Consider the following 17,050-nt stretch of genomic DNA (forward strand, 5'->3'; position numbering starts at 1 on the left):
AAACAGAAGGTCTTCTTAGAATGAGTCTACATCCTGTTATGATCCACTGGCATTCTTTAATTTTCAAAAATAATCTGATAGCTAGATCATTGGTACATATTGGTCTTTACATACAGCCATCAGACTTCCTCAGCTGTTGGAGGTCTGTATCTAAACACAAATTCATGACTGCATGCTAAAGTCAAATAACTATTTAAACAAACTTCATCGTCTTCCCATAAATCTTATTATAGACCAAATATCCCCAGCTTACAAACCTGAAGTTACAATGATTATAATCCTGTGAAACCCAAGCTAGCTTACATGCCAATTATTCTGAGCAGCTGTCTTTGAGTACCTCTCCCTGAATCATTGATCGCTATCAGTGACCTCTGGCCTCCTTTTCTATACCTCCACTATTCAGGCTCCTAAAAAGAAATGAGTATTCGCAAAGAGGTCACAGGCAGTCACAGCTCGCTACCGGGAAGCCACTGCAGAAATCAACATCCACATGTCAGATGCTGTTTACTGAGCCTTCCTCATGGACTTCTCAGAGCAACCCTAAAGGACAACTACTACTAATGTTCTCGCTTTCCAGATGAGGAAACTGAGGTTTACAAGTTAAATGACTTGCACAATGGAACAGCTAGAATTCAAACCCAGGCAGTCTAACTCTGGAATTGTCACGCTAAAGCGCTTACACTGCTCAGATTCCATAAAGAGACAATGGCAAGCCACTTGAGAGACGGCAGAGTGTACCTGTACTATACTAAGTCCTACCTCTTCTCACTCACACCTGAGCACACCATGCAGTTAATACTGTCATTCAGAGAGTCTGCTGAGGGGCCAAGAGTTGGCAGGTGTCACTGGTTTGATAAACCTGAGCCATTACCTTTTTATCCTTATGTATCATTCACATTTTTAAATCTTTATTTCCTAACAGTTATTTCTATAATAACCAAAAGAATGAAAAAATGTTTATAAATACAGAATTCCCATGTTATAGGTTTTAACGTTTTACTGATTACTACCAAAGCTAGATAAACTTTTTTAAATGTTTAAATAGAACCCATTCAATTCACTGTATGGGAAATATATTTATAAACAGCCATCTCAGCACGACTTATAAATATTTAGTTTTTAAATGGCATTTATGAAACAAATAGGAAATTAGCAACATGAAGTATCATTTGAAGATTGTACCTCAGGGTTATGTATCCAAGACTAAACACTAAGCCTTTCCAACAGTATTCTTTCCCAACTGTTCACTCATCTTAAACACACTGCTCTCAGCACTCCTGGAGGATCAGTCCTAAGCACTATTAACCATCACATTCTGCACCCTACGCCCAGTTCTCCACATTCACTCATGCCACTACTACTTAAATCCACCGAGATCTTTTAAGCCATATTTAGCCAAAATGACTAGAATGTGTAGGTGTGAAACCAATCTTGTCAGTCTATTGCTTACTTTATTATCTTTATCTAACATTGTTGATACCTTCTGCACTTCCTCCATCTAATTGGTCAAATGCATATACTCTGATTTCTGTTATACTCAAGAATTACAATATATATCTTAGGCTCAAAGTCTAACTCATAACAGTTGCATATGAAGACAAGAAAAACAGGGGCCAGCCTGGTGGCGCAGCGGTTAAGTTTGCACGTTCCACTTCTTGGTGGCCCAGGGTTCGCCAGTCCGGATCCCGGGTGCAGACATGGCACCGCTTGGCAGAAGCCATGCTGTGGTAAGCATCCCATATATAAAGTAGAGGAAGATGGGTACGGATGTTAGCTCAGGGCCAGGCTTCCTCAGCAAAAAGAAGAGGATTGACAGTCGTTAGCTCAGGGCTAATCTTCCCCAAAAAAGAAAAAAAAAAGACCAGAAAAACAAAATTTTTAAATTTTTAGTGAGTGTTCTTGTTCTTAGGAATTATACATACTGAAATATTTAGGAGTCTGCAACTTATGGTCAAGTGGTTCAAAGATGATAATATGTATATAGACGCAGGAAATAAAGCAAATGGACAAACGTTAATAATTGGTGAATCTGGAAAATATTTTGAAATTAAAAAACACCACAGATGTAATCATTCCAAGATAGAGCGGCGGCTGATCTCAACAGCAATTTGTACATGATTTCTTTCTCATCACATCAATTAGCAGGAAACAGCTTCTTAAACAACCAGCATTTAGATGAGTTCAATAAAGCACTGCAGACAACATTACTTGCTTAATTATTAATCTTATGGTCGTCTACAGAAGGTAACGAACTATGTCATCTGTTGGTTAAAATTACTGTTTTGCTTAAATACGCTATTTCTTTTGATTTATAGTACAAATCTTTAAAAAAAAAAAAAAAAAAAGGCAATGACAGAAGAAAGGACTCTCAATATGCCGGCCAGTGGGAATTACGGAGGATTTTCTTGGATTATGAATGGTAATCACAACACAGTTTCCCACCTGGTAATAGCTGGCTTTGGCCTCGATCATCAGCTGCTGGGTCGAGATCATCTTTTTCCTGCGTTTACACTCTTCCTTGAGTAACTTGATCTCCCCCGCCTGCTTGGTGAGGAGCTTCTTGCTCTGCTCGCAGTCGGCGAGGCTCAGGCGCAGCCGCTCCTCCAGGTGGTGCAGCTGCGAGGTGAGGAACTCCTGCGAGTGCAGCAGGTACTCGATGGTGAGCTGCGCCAGGCGGATGAGCTTCAGCAGCACCGGGTCTACCCCCGACTGGCAGTGCGGGCACTTCTCGTCCTCCAGCTTGCAGAAGGTGATGTTCATGATGTTCTCCTGCAGCGTGAGCACATCCACGGCCCCAGCCACCTTGTCTACGTCGATGGCGCTCAACCGCCGCCAGTCCACGCTCTCCAGCCGCGGCCGGAACTGGAAGAAGGGCAGGGGGCCCGAAGCCGCGCTGGGAGGGGCACAGGCCATGGAGGCCGCGCCCCCTGCGGCAGCTGCGGGGGCGTCGGGACCCTCCAGGCCATTGGCGAGCGGGTAGTACACGTGCTTCTGGAAGGGCTGCGGGAAAGAGACAGCGCGGGGGTGGTCGGGGAGCTGGGAGTCTTGTGCAGCCCGTGCCGCCCCCAGCTCGGCATCCCGCCTCTTACCATGCTTGGAAGCAAATCCGCCGCCTGTGCTGGCATCGGGGGAGGGGGCGGTGCCGTCTACCCGGCCCGGGCCGCCTCCAAAGCCGCCGCCGCCCCACCCTTCCGGAGTGGGAGAAGGCCAGGTCCCGGGCGGCGGCGACGATGGCCTAAGGTCCGGGCGTCCAGGCCGTTGCTGTAGTAACGCCCTGGGCTGGGACCTGGAGGCAAAGGGCGCGCCGGCCCCCGCGCGGTCAGCGTGCGCCCAGCGCCCTGCGGGACCAAAGAAGACCACGTCGACGAGCCCGAGCGGACGTCCCCTCGGAGAGGGCACCTCCTGAGAGCCAGCCTCCCGGGGCACGGGTCTCCCTGGCCTTTCGGGTGGACACTCCATTTTTCTAAAGCGTGGGGAGCCACATCCTCAGAACCTTTCCGTTCTAGCTGCCAGCCTCTGGTTTTTCACTCCTGTCCTCGCCTTAGGTTTTGTGATCAGAAATATCAATTCATCCTCATCTGTTACGCACAATTAGAAAATGTCAAGCAACAAAACTATGTAAAATTAAACGGGATGGGGAAGGACTGAATGCAGAAGGGCATGAAGACATTTTTGGGATATAATAAAAATGTCCTATATTTTGATTGTGCTGTTGATCACCCAGGCATACACATTTATCAAAATTCATCGAATTGTACACTGAAAATTAAGGGTGCATTTTGTATATTATACCTCCATAAAGTTGTTTAAAATATTAAATTTGTATCAGAGTTATATTTGATGGCAGTGTTTCCAAATTTCTTACATCCGAGATACTTTTTAAAATGGAGTCTTTCTTACTCTATGGGTTGGTGGCCTAAGTATTACATTCTGATAGAAATACAAACCAAAGAACCACCCCCCCAAATATGTAATATTTTACTAGTCTTTCCAAAAGGATACATTTTCAAAATGTGAAGGTAAAAACAATTATGTGGAGGGGAACTTTAACTATCAGCTTCACCACCAGGTTTTACAGGGCCCTTGTATTTACCTTACAAACTTGTGTGTCCACTGCATTCTTTTTTTCTGGAGAGGCTAAAATATTTCTAGCAGCAACTTGTAGACCTCAGGCCTCTCATTCTTGAGGTCTTCTGGGGGCTGCCTGTGGTTACCACAGAAATCAATGAGCTGAGGAAAAGCCAGACATTCCTCCGTCCACCGGGCAGTCCCTGCTTGGACCAACATTCAGGAAAGTTTTCCCCTTTCCTAGTAGTCAAAGAACAGAAGAACGGAAAATACAATTCACAGGAACTGGAAGCAAAGTTGTAGTATCAAATATTTTTGGGCACTTTCCAGGTATCGTGAACTAGAAGTAAATCCATATGAAAGGATCCAGGAAATAAAGCACACACTTCATGACTTCATAGAAACCATACATCTCAATAACTTTTACTGGACATTTGGGGAAAAAAAGAACTATTAACGATTCACACAGCTTGGCATAAAAGTGTTCAAGACCTAGGTTCAAAGTTTGATTCTTCCATTTACTTGCTGCCTGCTTTAGAACAAGTTACGTCAGCCCCAGGCCTCAGTTTCCCTATCTGTTTAGAGGGTGTGAGGATACTGACCTGGCGGATCTGCGGACTGTGGGCTCCATCCACTGGGCTGCAGGATCAGCGGGAACAAGGGCCGTGGTTTCCTCTTGCTCACCGTTATATCCCCAGCACCTAGCATAGGACAGGCACGGAGAGGCGTTAAGAATTTGCCCAACGGACACGTGGATAAAGAATGATCGAATGAATTAAGAGCTTAGTTAAGGAAATGTCAGCTCCCGGCCTTTATCCCTCCTATTTTCTAGGCCTCTCGCCTGTTAGGGGGATTCATCCACGACCCGCGCCCAGGCCCTTGAAGCTGAACGTGGGAGACTGTCCGCGCGCCCCCACTGCAGTCCGAGGAGGAAGCACGCGGGGCCCTAGACGCCCATCTCCATTAGCTGCCACCACTCCGGCTCCAGGCGCCGAGCCGTTGGCCACCTTCGCCCCTTGGTTGAATCTCAGTCGCAAGATGGCCGGAACAGGAAAGAAGGGGGCATGCTTTTCCGTTCTCTCCGTTTCCCACCCCCTGGCAGCGCCTCCCGCCCCGGGGGCACGGCGGGGCCGGCCAGCCGAACCCGCAAAGACAAAGGCCGAGGAACGTGGGCCCCAGTGGGCCCTTGGCGCCGCCCCTTAGAAGGCAAATGGGGAGTGGGAACTGCGCCAGCGGGGTCTACATTTCCTCGGCTCGCAGCCAGGGGAAGAGAGAGGAAGGCCCATCTTCGCGACCACCGAGATGCCCCGTCCACCGCCGGCTTCCATGGTCTCCTGGCGCATCCCGGGCCTCGGCTCACCCCAGCTGCGCGCTCCTGGGCTGGGGCCGGGCGCTGCAAGCGGACGGGGGCGACGCTGGAGACGCAGACCCCAGGGGCACTGCTGGCGCAGGCAGGGCCCGCGGAGGCCGATGAGCGGCGGCGGGCCGGGACCTTCTTCCAGGGCGCAGGATGAAGCTTGTCAGGTCTGAGCAAGTCCTGGCTAGGTGAGCCGCCTGGCGCCGCTCCGGGCCCTCCCAGACTTCCCGGTCGCGGGCGTCTTGGGATCCCCCACCCCCCTCCCGCCCCCTTCCCCTCCACGATCTGTCCCCGGCTTCTTCTCTCCGCGTCCTAGCTCCTCTGGCAGCTGGGCGGGACCGTGCGCGTCTAGACTACAGCGCTAAAATGCGCTCAGCCAATCCGGCTGTTGGTGCAGACACGTGGTGCCCCCGCGCGCTCTGTTGCTGGCGCGGGATGCTCGCCCCGGGAAGGCTTTTCAAAGAGAAGCCAGATTCACTCCTACCCTGAGGCTCTCCCCGCCCTCAGCTAGTTAATTTCCCATAGGGGCTTTATGTGAATTCGCTCCTAAGAAAGGCTGCGTTTTAATCTCAGAAGTCTGTAGATGCAAGGTACCTCGAAGAGGTTATCTAATGCAGCCCTGCAGTTGAGTGACGAGGAAAACGGGATTCAGGACTATGCACCCAAGCACAACAAGAATTTAAACCCATGTAGGTTTCTGCATCTCTTTTTGTTATGGCCACTTTAGGATGAAAGGCATGGATCTGTGTTGGTAGAAAGTTTAGCGGGGGGGAGGGAGAGGGGATGTCTTAGGTAAAGGGTAGTGTAACTAATTTTTAAAGCTAAAATTGGAACACGTGGTCTGACAGTGGCGCAAACCAGTATTTTTAAGTAATGAGCAATCCAAAAAGTATGCACATACCATTTTAACAACCAGACTGAGAAATATGAGTGCATCTTTTGCAAAATTTTAGTGTCTGCTGTAGCAAAAATTGTTCTTCAATTAGAAAGGAGTAACTACAGAACTTTTGCTGGATGACGTATTACTGTAAAATGCCTTTCCTTGTGCTTCTGACTGGTTCAACTTTGTACCATACTTTATCTAACATAGTAATAGCTCAGTATAAGTATTTATGTTGAATTCCTTACTTTAGTTTTTACTTGAAATCATAAGGCCTGGGACAGCCTTGGTGTAATTTTTAAATGTTTCATTTTAAAATGCTTACATTTGAAAGAGAATCTAAGATCCCATAAAAATCCTCTAATGTAGTAGGGGTAAAGATTTCTAGGTCGACATTTCAGGCAACATAAGGTAGATAAAGCCACTGTTTTGCAAAATCGATACTGTGTACACCTTTGTGGGAGGGGGGTGTGTCTGTGTGTGTGTTGGCTGATTGTTTAATTAACATTATGTGATGATTTACCATTTGAGTTACTTGTATTCCCCATTCCCCACTGTCAGGATATTACCCAACATACGCAGAATTGGAATAAATAAGACAAACCACTTGACTTCGGCATGGCATAGCAGCAATCATAAATTCTTTATCTTTGCAAACTTCTTATACCAATTACCACAGCCAAGTGAGGAGTGGCTGTGATAATTAAATCATTTTTAAGAATTTAATTATTTAGGCCTGTCTCCTCCATCAGACGATGAGACCCTCCATTGTTCTAGCACATTGAGCATGTAGTAAGTGCTCAAATAAATGTTTGTTTTTTGAAGACAGAAATGATCCTAAAAATGGTAATAAAATATTGGTGAGTATTGATCATTTTGTATAGTAAGTAAATAACAATGTAGCTGAATTTATTTCAAATTTTTGTTTCTATTTCTTTTGTTTGAAGATAGGAAGTGTGAGAAAATGAAAATTACGTTGTGGCAGGCAGTTGTGAGGGGCGGTGGTTAGCATTGTATCTATTTATCATGAAAGATTACCAGGTCTTACAGGAGTAAAATTAAAAGTTATTGAATCAGACATGTCATTTCTGTGCTTCTTTTTTGATCACTGGCTAATGTCTTTTAGTTATATCATTTATATAGTATATAGAAGAATCAGTAAATGTATATGTACAGTTTAAAGAATAATGGAGTGAATACTTGTATACTCACCACCCAGGCTAAGAAATAAAATATTCCTAGCATTTTGGAAACCCCTCTCTGTGCACCTCCCCAATCATATCCCTCTCTGTCTTCTTGTTTAACAATTGTCCTAACTTTTGGGTTAAATCATTCCCTTTTCCTTATAGTTTACACATTATGTATACATGTATATATACATATATATATATGTCTACACATTATATTATTTACTTGTTAAAAATTGAGTAGAGGGGCCGGCCCAGTGGCGCAGCGGTTAATTGCGCATGTTCCAATTCGGAGGCACGGGGTTCCCGGTTCGGATCCTGGGTGCTGACATGGGACCACTTGGCAAGCCATGCTGTGGTAGGCATCCCACATATAAAGTAGAGGGAGATGGGCATGGGTGTGAGCTCAGGGCCAGTCTTCCTCAGCAAAAAGAGGAGGATTGGCAGCAGATGTTAGCTCAGGGCTGATCTTCCTCAAAAAAAAAAAAAAAAATTGAGTAGCAAGCTCAAACTGTGTAAAGATGAATCAGACGAGTATCTGGGTCCGTACTGCCTTTACACACAGGCAAGAGGGCTTGTGCCCCACTTGGCCCTTTAGAAAAGTCCAAGGAGCTAATGGACCAGGTCCTCACATAGCCTGTGCTCTCTCATTCTAGACCATGTTCCGGCTACATAGAACTCCAGAATCCTGCACCAACAGCCCGTGCCAAATTCCAGAGTCTGTATGGGCTGCTTCCCCAAGTCCGTCTTATCAGAGGTGGATTGTGCTGCTTATGGTTAAGCACATCAGGTGGCCATGAGCAGCAGTACTATTTAGAAGTACTAAATTTGTGCAGACATACGGGTTGGAGGGTATACACACATGCACACAAGGCACCTCATTAGTCAGGATGGTCTCAGTGTGGGAAGAGATTTGTTGCCTGGGAGCTTGACTGAGAGTCCAAGAATTCTAAATTCAAACCTGGCTTTGCAGCCTCAGCCTCCTTTGAGTAACTCAAAATGTGATGCTACTGGTGGGCAGTTGTAAATGTATATTGCAAACTCTAGGACAACCATTAAAAAAATTAAAAAGAGAAGTGTCATTAACATGCTAAGAGAGGAGATAAATGGAATGATATAAAATGTTCAGTTAAAACCAGAGAAGGCAAAAAAAGGGGGAGGGGCTTGCCCAGTGGCATAGTGGTTGAGTTTGTGTCTTCCTCCTCAGCAGCCTGGAGTTCACGAGTTGGGCTCCCAGGTACAGACCTACACACCACTCATCAAGCCATGCTGTGGCAGCATCCCACATACAAAAAATAGATGAAGACTGGCACAGATGTTAGCTCTGAGACAATCTTCCTCAGCAAAAAAAAAAAAAAAAAGAGAGAGAGAGAGAGAAAAAGGAGAGAAAAGAAAGAAACAAAGAACAAGTGCAGTGAATATAAACAGTTACAAACATGGAAGATATTAAGCCAATTATATCAATAATCATTTAAAATGGTCTAAATAAACCAATTAAAAGACAGAGTGGATTAAAAAACAAGAGCCAACAATACATTATCTCTAAGAAACTCACTTTAACTATAAAGACTCAGATAGGTTAAAAGTAAAGGGATGGAAAAAGATATGCCATGTTAACACTAATCAACAGAAATATGCAGCAGCTATGTTAATTTCAGATAAAGCCTATTTCAGAACAAGGAAAATGACCAGGGATTAAGAGAAGTACTGCATAATGATGAAGAGTGAATGTTTCAAGAAGCAACAATTCTTTTTTTTTTTTTTTTTTTTAAAGATTTTATTTTTTTCCTTTTTTCTCCCCAAAGCCCCCCCGGTACATAGTTGTATATTCTTCGTTGTGGGTCCTTCTAGTTGTGGTATGTGGGACGCTGCCTCAGCGTGGTTTGATGAGCAGTGTCATGTCCGCGCCCAGGATTCGAACCAACGAAACACTGGGCCGCCTGCAGCGGAGCGCGCGAACTTAACCACTCGGCCACGGGGCCAGCCCCCAAGAAGCAACAATTCTTAACATGTATGTACATAAGAACAGAGTGTCAAACCGTATGAGGCAAGAACTGATAGAACTACAAGAAGAAATAGACCAATCCACTGTTCTAGTTGGAGATTTCAACATCCCCCTTTTAACAATTGAGAGATCACTAAGGACATAGTTGACTTGAATAGCAGTATCAAGAAACTTGATCTAATTGGCATTTATACGCTACTCCATCCAACAGCAGAATACACATTCTTCTTAAACTGGCATGGAACATTCACAAAGATAGACCACATTCTGGGCCATCAAACACACCTTCACAAGGGTAAAAGAATAGAAATCACACAAAATACATTCTCAGACCAGAGTGGAATTAAACTAGAAATTAATAACAGAAATATAACTGGAAAATACTAAAACATTTGTAGGGTAAACAACACACTTCTATATAATACATGGATCAAAGAAGAAATCTCAAAGGAAATTTTAAAATATTTTAAATGAAAACACGACTTACCAAAATTTATAGGAGGCAGTGAAAGTAGGGCTTAGAGGAAAATTTGCTCATTAGAACTGAGTCACTAAGTCTGATCCACACCCAAGGGGAGGGAATTAGTTTTGGCTTTTGAAGGAAGGAAGTATCAAAGATTTTGAGGCCCTATTTTGAAACCATCATGGCCACCAGTACCACAACCTCCTTTTCTTTGATTGTGCCCTGGTGGCAATCTCAACTTGCTATTCAATTGAACCATTAATGTATTGCCTTGAAGTGACTCAGGTCTGGAAGATAAGCAAACAAAAACACCAAACCTAACTCTCAAAGAAGGTGGCTCAGTCATGGCATTTGCTGTGGGGTGGGAGAGGTCATACAAAATCAGGTAAGAACTTGTGGTTTGATGAAATGCCACACTTTAGAGCCCGCTGATTAATTCATCACAGTCAGATATTCATGATGGTCAGACTATTTTTATCGCAATCTGATTGCCATGACCATGTCACGCCTGCTAGGATAACCAGGCTGAGTTTATCTGTGGGGGTTAACAGCTTCTACATGGGCACAGGCAAATCTTGAGCTCCTCCCATCCCCTCTTGAGATCTGGGGTCCATTTCAATGGCAGCTAGATCTCAGCATTCCAGTTCTGGAGAGGGCTTTTTGTAAAGAGCAGTCACTCACCTTAGGAGGTGGATAGAGAATTCATTCACTACACCTTCATGCCTCCTTCCTTTAATGTGTCTTCCTGCTCTGCAGAGGCTAGAAAGCTAAAAATCATGCTTCCCAGACTCCTTTCCAGCTCGTGTATCCTGGAAGCAAATTGGTATTTACCAATTAGATACACTGTTGAATGATTTGGAAGACAGAAGTAAGCCAGAAGCTATTGTCCACCAAGGAAGCATCACTGAAATTTAAACAACAGGTATTTATCTGGGCAATTAGAACTGCAATTCAGGAGACACGGCTTTAGGCAAAAACCCAAAATGTGCTCCAGAGAAGACAAAGAAGGCAAGGGCTTATAAAAACAAAAAGAGATCAATCACACAGGTTGTTTTGCAAGATGCGTGATTGGTGCTAGCAACAACTGTTATTCCTGGGCTACGCATGTTTCGTTGCTAAGGCCATCTCTAAGGGAAAAAGTTCTTACCCATGGGAGTAAGCATTTTTCTATAGGAGTAAGCATTTTCCTTTTCTTAAAGGACGGTCAAGATAGCAACAGTGAGGCACAGTCTAAAAAGTCACATTCCATCTGGGCAGAGACGTGGTATACACATGCCTCACTTCTTTAATGGCCTCCCACCTCCATTTTAGAAGCCCTGACACATGTTACTCCATTTTGTTCCCACTGTCCACATTTCCCCTTTTAATCAAGATCTTTCAGCAGAAAGCATGTAGATCAACCATTTGATATATATATAGGTTCTGATATTTTCTTTTTTGCCAGAAAGGCTCATTCCTGGGAAGTCGTGTCCCATGTAAGGGGAAAAGTGAGATTCTGGACCATCAGCAATAGTAGCACAGTAAGAAGTTTGGCCACACCTGAGCAATGAGGAGGCGGTCAGGGAATGAGTCTTAGACATAGTCTTTATCTGGAAAAAGAATCAAGTCCTTTGTTTGCTCAGAGTTGCAAGGTTGGTCGATCATCTCAAGTTTTTGAACAATCATCACACTAGCAGTAGAGACAGACATACAGCATCCTGAAATTCAAATCATTAAAGGTGGCAAAGACTGAACAAATTAGAACAATAATCATTAGTAAGGCTTGGAAGCCTCATCTCAAGCTAGCTCCGATCCCAGAAGGTAACCAACCAAACAGGTCAAAGTGGTCTAGAGGCCAGCAGTATGACCTATGTTGTTGAGGAGATTGATATTATCTTTTATGATCTTTAGCTCTTGTTTTATGTGTCTAGCCTCATTTACATAAAAGCAGCATTCTTCCCCTAGACGTGCACAAGTGCCCCCTTGTTGAGCAGTTAGGATGTCAAGCCCTTTGATTTTGAAGGACAACTTCTGCCAGATTGTCTATTTGACACTGTTGAAATTCGATAGCTTGTTGGGTGGCATTGAAGGTTGAAGCCATCATGACAGAGAGGTTACAAATGGCCTTTTCAAGGTCAGTTACCCAATAAGTGGGAAATAATGCTCTAGCAAAGGCATACCCCATTCCTGTTTTATCTACAATTGGGTTGTATGTAGGAAGTCCCTGAAAGTCATAGTTTCTTTTGGCTCTCTTGAGTTGAGGTGAGAATGAACTGACATTTGGGATATGAATAGTGGAAGGAAGATTTCTCTAATGACAGCATCTAGGGTGAGTGCTACTATTCCACATTGTTCCTTCTAGGAAATAGGGAGAGTGGAAGAAATATTTGAGCCACATAGAAAAAAGTATCTAGTGTTTTTGAGAGATACGGCATAAGTGGGTGTGCACAGCCAGACTCTTTTGCTAGGTTTAAAAGAGGGAATCTCATGTTCAGAAATGTAATCATTGTCACAGAGGACATGGTAGTCAGAACTAATAGTGTCGTGAGAATGGTTATAGGAACAATGATGGTTTCTCTAAATTTGGAGCAAAAGATGAAATTGATTTTGACTGGCTGAATTTTGTTGAGAGTCAACTGGGTCATTAAGGCTATTATAGCTTTTATTTAATTTCCACCATTCTCCTGATTTTTTATCTATATCCTAATGGGTTCCTGTTAAAGGGAATTTGTTGGCTCCCCAGTTACCAGTCCTATTATTCGGGGAGTCTCCCCACCATAGAGACACATCATGGGATGTAACATCATAATGGTTTTCTGAACTGCAGGGAGGTGTAAATTCATGGTCAATGGAGTTATAGAGAAGGGTGAAATATTAAGTGGTAAATAACCCAGCGTTTTCCCAGTGCCATTTATATTTTCAATGCACAAGGAAAGATTATGGGAGAGTATCAAAACCTCAGGTGAGAGAGACCCCACAGTAAGCTTGCGGTGCCCAATGAGATGAGGTAGTATCTGGGGCTTATTTTCCAGAGGGCGGCAGATAGGTGGTTTCAGAAATGCCATAGGAAAATCCTACATCTTTTCCAGTTAGATTCTTTCAACCTTGTAAGGATAGAGGCCATGCTACCTGTCCAGGAATATCTTGAGTGTGGTTTGCCAGAAACTGGTAAGGCTGGCACTATTAGTGAGTTTCCTTAGAGTTGGGATGAAAGGGAGAGATGAGGTGGTGCAAAGTGGACTCTAGCTTATCGTAATAAGCGCCATTAAGGCAGCTGTCATCCAGATCCCAGACATTTTGTTGCTAATTAATTGGTGATTCAATTAAATAATTTTAGATGATTATTATGAAAAGATTATTAGAACTTAAACCTTTATGATTGAATTTTAGCCTATTTTATGTTAAATTTAGAGGAGGTGAAAAAAAGAAGTGAAGTATTGGCATAGTGTGGCAGAATTTCAGAAAAACTCACCAGAGACCACCTGGAATCTACTTTGAACAGGTACTTGGTACCACGTGGGCCCATTGAGCCCCTCTGGCTTCATGGCACTCTTCAGGCACCCATGGTGAGTTTCTCCTGAAACCTGGGCCTCCTTAAAAGTCACAGGTCCTGACTTTTACTTGAGCTGTTTCAAGTCTTAAGACTAAGTGTCTTAAGCGGGTACCAGTACATTTCCTAAGTAAGAGAAATCTGGGGGGAATTTCCTTGGCCAGGGGAGCCTAGGGGGAACTTTGGTGTGAATGGGGAAGGCTGAACTTTTTAATTTGGCTTTAAATTGGAAAGAATTGTGTCTATAAAGTCAGAACAAATTGTTTAACAGCAAAATAAGAGACTGAAAACTCATTCAGCTGTAAAGTGAGGGGACACCAGCTCCTCCCAATTGGAAGGCATTCTCAGGTGACTGAGAACCTAGTGGGAATGTCTGAGGTTGAGCCTCGTGATGCACAGCAGTCCCATGTGATCGTTCACTTTCAGTAATTGATGGCTCATCTGTGGATGTACACACGAGGACTTGTCATCCACATGCTCCAAGCACTCACGGTAGACTGCCAGCGGGAGAAACTGAAACATGTAAGAGAGTGTTTGTGACCTTTTTTAGGGAGTGGCATTCAAAGAAGCACACTTCTGACCTACTACACTGTCCTTAGAAATTGTTCAGACTTTTTAGTAAAAGGAAACTAAAAGAAAAGTGGGGAATCATGCTTCTAAAGGCTGACCAGTTCTCAAACAGGCAGCTTCCCATGGAACTCTGGCTGGCTTCATGTACAATGTGTGGGGAGCAGATACTTGCAAGTCCTTGATAAGACAGGGATAACTGTAAATGATTGGATCTTTGGCTCAAGATAACCTGGGCTAATTTAAAATTACAATGGTCACCTTAGGGGTTCCTTTGAGCCTCCAAAACTTGTACATTGGCCATTAGAAGGAACTTTCCAGGGGCTGGCCCCATGGTGTAATTGTTAAGTGCAGCATGCTCTGCTTTGGCGGCCCGCATTGAGGAGTTCAGATCCCAGGCACAGACCTACACCACACATCAGCCATGCTGTGGTGGTGACCCACATATAAAGTGGAAGAAGATTGGCACAGATGTTAGCTCAGGGCTACTCTTCCTCAAACAAAAAAAGGGGAAGATTGGTAACAGATGTTAACTCATGGTTAATCTTCCTCAGTAAAAAAAAAAAAAAGGAGCTTTTCAATGAGATAAGATCATTTAAGAATTGTGCTTATTAAGTCATGGCTTTGCAGACACCCCTGTAACCTACCTTTGAAGGTGGACACAATATGAGCCTCTCCCAGGGTTAATGAGACTCTGAAAGATTTTTTGGGAAACTGCTACCCCTAAACAGAAACTAAAATTTAAAAAACAGTGGAGTTGTTTAATGCTGCCAGGAGCAGTTACTTTGTGGCCCAGCTGAAACCTGATGAGATATTTGAAAGGATTTAATAACTTATGATCAGAAATTTGGCCAAATTGGAAGCTGATATTCAAAGCCTGATGGAAATGTTTTTTAGGCCTTCTTCCCTAAATCAAGATAAAACTAAGTACCCAAAGGGAAAGAAGCAACTAAGGATAATGTAATTGGATGGGTGTGTCTCTCCTTTGATAAGTAACTAACTTGCCCTGTTTATCTCAAAAACTTGTGACCTTTCCAGGAACTATTATCTAGACAATCTCAGATTCCTAAGACTGAAAAAAGAAGAAATGGGGAGAAGCTTTTGGAGATGCAGAATGATATGAAAGCAACTTTGCACAAAAATCTGAGGAAAATTTTAAGAACAGAGGCTATAAAATCTTTGTTGCATCTGTCTGTGTGTTTATGTGTGTCTATATGTGTTTTATATGTGATATTTTTCTACCTCTGGATGGTATAATTTCTAAAAGAACTCTTTAGTTGGCTTAAAGTAAGCACTTATATAAGTGTAATAGAAACTAACTCAAATGTCTTTCAAGTTAATGTCACAAAAAAATAATCTTTAGAGGCCAGCCCAGTGGTGCAGCGGTTAAGTTTGCATGTTCCGCTTTGGCAGCCTGTGGTTCACCAGTTTGGATCCTGGCTGTGGGCATAGCACAGCTTGGCAAGCCATGCTGTGGTAGGCATCCCACATATAAAGTGGAGGAAGATGGGCACAGATGTTAGCTCAGGGCTAATCTTCCTCAAAATAAATAATAATAATCTTTGGTAAAAAAAAAAGCTTATTTAAGTTTGGTTTGAAATAAGCATGTCTTTAAAGTTATCAGCATTAACATGATGCAGACATACAACCTTCATTCTACCTAGGGTTTTTAATCAAATAAGCTGATGTTATCTCTGTTACAAAACTTGTTAGCAAAAATAATAACTTAGAATGATAACTCATTTGTCTAATGTCTTATGAAGTTTGTGTGGGCAATCTAAACATAATTTTGGGGAGCAAATGATTTAGGTAGATGTAAGTGAGATAAGAATTTACAGATAAACTTTTCAGTAATAATTATATTTTATAGCGTGTGTACTCAAAATAGCTTCTAAAATCTCTTTGGTAACTTAAAACTTTAGAGTTTTGCTAAGTTAAATTACATGATGGAAAATTCATTGAATATCTATATTACTTTCAAATAAGATAAAATACAGAACTATTATTTTTAAACAAGTCTAAGTTTACTTTTGTCTTCTTATTACAGAGAAAGTAAAGATGTTTGGATCTATTAGTAAACATGCCTTATGCTTTATTGAAAATTGTACTATGGAGATGCACATGTTTCTGAAAATTATGAAAAGTATTTATAAATTTTCCAAGCCACAGAATGCTAATGTAAAAGACAGTCCATAATTATTTACTTCTTTATTTTTCACTGGAAATTAAGCTTTCTAAGGGTTAAAAATTCCAATTAATATAAGTAAATAAAACTACTAAAATAATAAAGGAAACATCTTAACATGGAAGGAAAAAAATGTGTTTACAGTAAAATATATATATTTATATGGAATTTATATGTATATATGAAATAGAAATGCATTTTGTTAAGAAAAAAATAGGAAAAGCATAGGACAAAATATCAATGTAAAAAGAAAGTTATAGAAGTTTTGTGAAAAAGGAACCATCACAATAGAGTTTTCTGCATGGTCAAGCTGGCTAAGACTGGAATAAATTTAATTAAGTAAGTTTTAATATCAAAAGTAAGCAGGTACAAAATTAAAATTTGGTTTTCTCTCTCTTAAAAGGACAATTTCCTGGTACTTCTCAAAGAATTTGTTCTCTCTTCCTATATAGAGGGAGATACTAAACTAATTAGGTTTATTTGGTATGTTAAATTGCATGGAAAGCATTGTCAAGTAAACAATGATAAACCTTCTTAGCTTATATTGTGTAGGTAAATATTATTCATTATCTTAATCCTGCTACCTTGCTTCCAGCGCCACAGGAGAAAAATGACCATAAGTACATTTTATTATCTAATTTGGTTTACAGATGGGTCTTACTTAAAAGATAAGCAGAGACATTACCAAGCTGGATATCCTGTCCAGCCTCAAGAATGTCCACTGCTTTCTGTTAATCCTGCTAACCCAGTGAAAGATTTCCTTCTACAGGCTCAAGAAATTGCCACAGAAGAAGAGAAACAAATATGGC

General features: G+C 42.4%; 1 protein-coding gene across 15 annotated transcripts in view; it reads right to left on the reverse strand.

Moving 5' to 3' along the window:
• DZIP1 (DAZ interacting zinc finger protein 1) overlaps positions 1–5,808 on the reverse strand; it is a 56,369-nt gene extending 50,561 nt beyond the window's left edge. For 5 of the 15 annotated variants that reach the window (XM_070579075.1, XM_070579068.1, XM_070579073.1 and 2 more), the window contains exons 1-5: positions 4,910–5,780; positions 4,671–4,769; positions 4,094–4,308; positions 3,090–3,338; positions 2,443–3,000 (exon numbers count right to left, since the gene is read on the reverse strand). In XM_070579075.1, the coding sequence (XP_070435176.1) occupies positions 2,443–3,000; positions 3,090–3,125 (594 nt within the window). In that variant the 5' untranslated portion in view covers positions 3,126–3,338; positions 4,094–4,308; positions 4,671–4,769; positions 4,910–5,780. Of the gene's footprint in view, positions 1–2,442; positions 3,001–3,089; positions 3,339–4,093; positions 4,309–4,670; positions 4,770–4,909 lie in introns of all 15 variants that reach the window. The other 10 variants (XM_070579074.1, XM_070579067.1, XM_008542533.2 and 7 more) reach the window with 5 other exon arrangements.
• Positions 5,809–17,050: the final 11,242 nt, after the last annotated feature.

The sequence above is a fragment of the Equus przewalskii genome, chromosome 16 (assembly GCF_037783145.1).
Source record: "Equus przewalskii isolate Varuska chromosome 16, EquPr2, whole genome shotgun sequence".
NCBI lineage: Eukaryota > Metazoa > Chordata > Mammalia > Perissodactyla > Equidae > Equus > Equus przewalskii.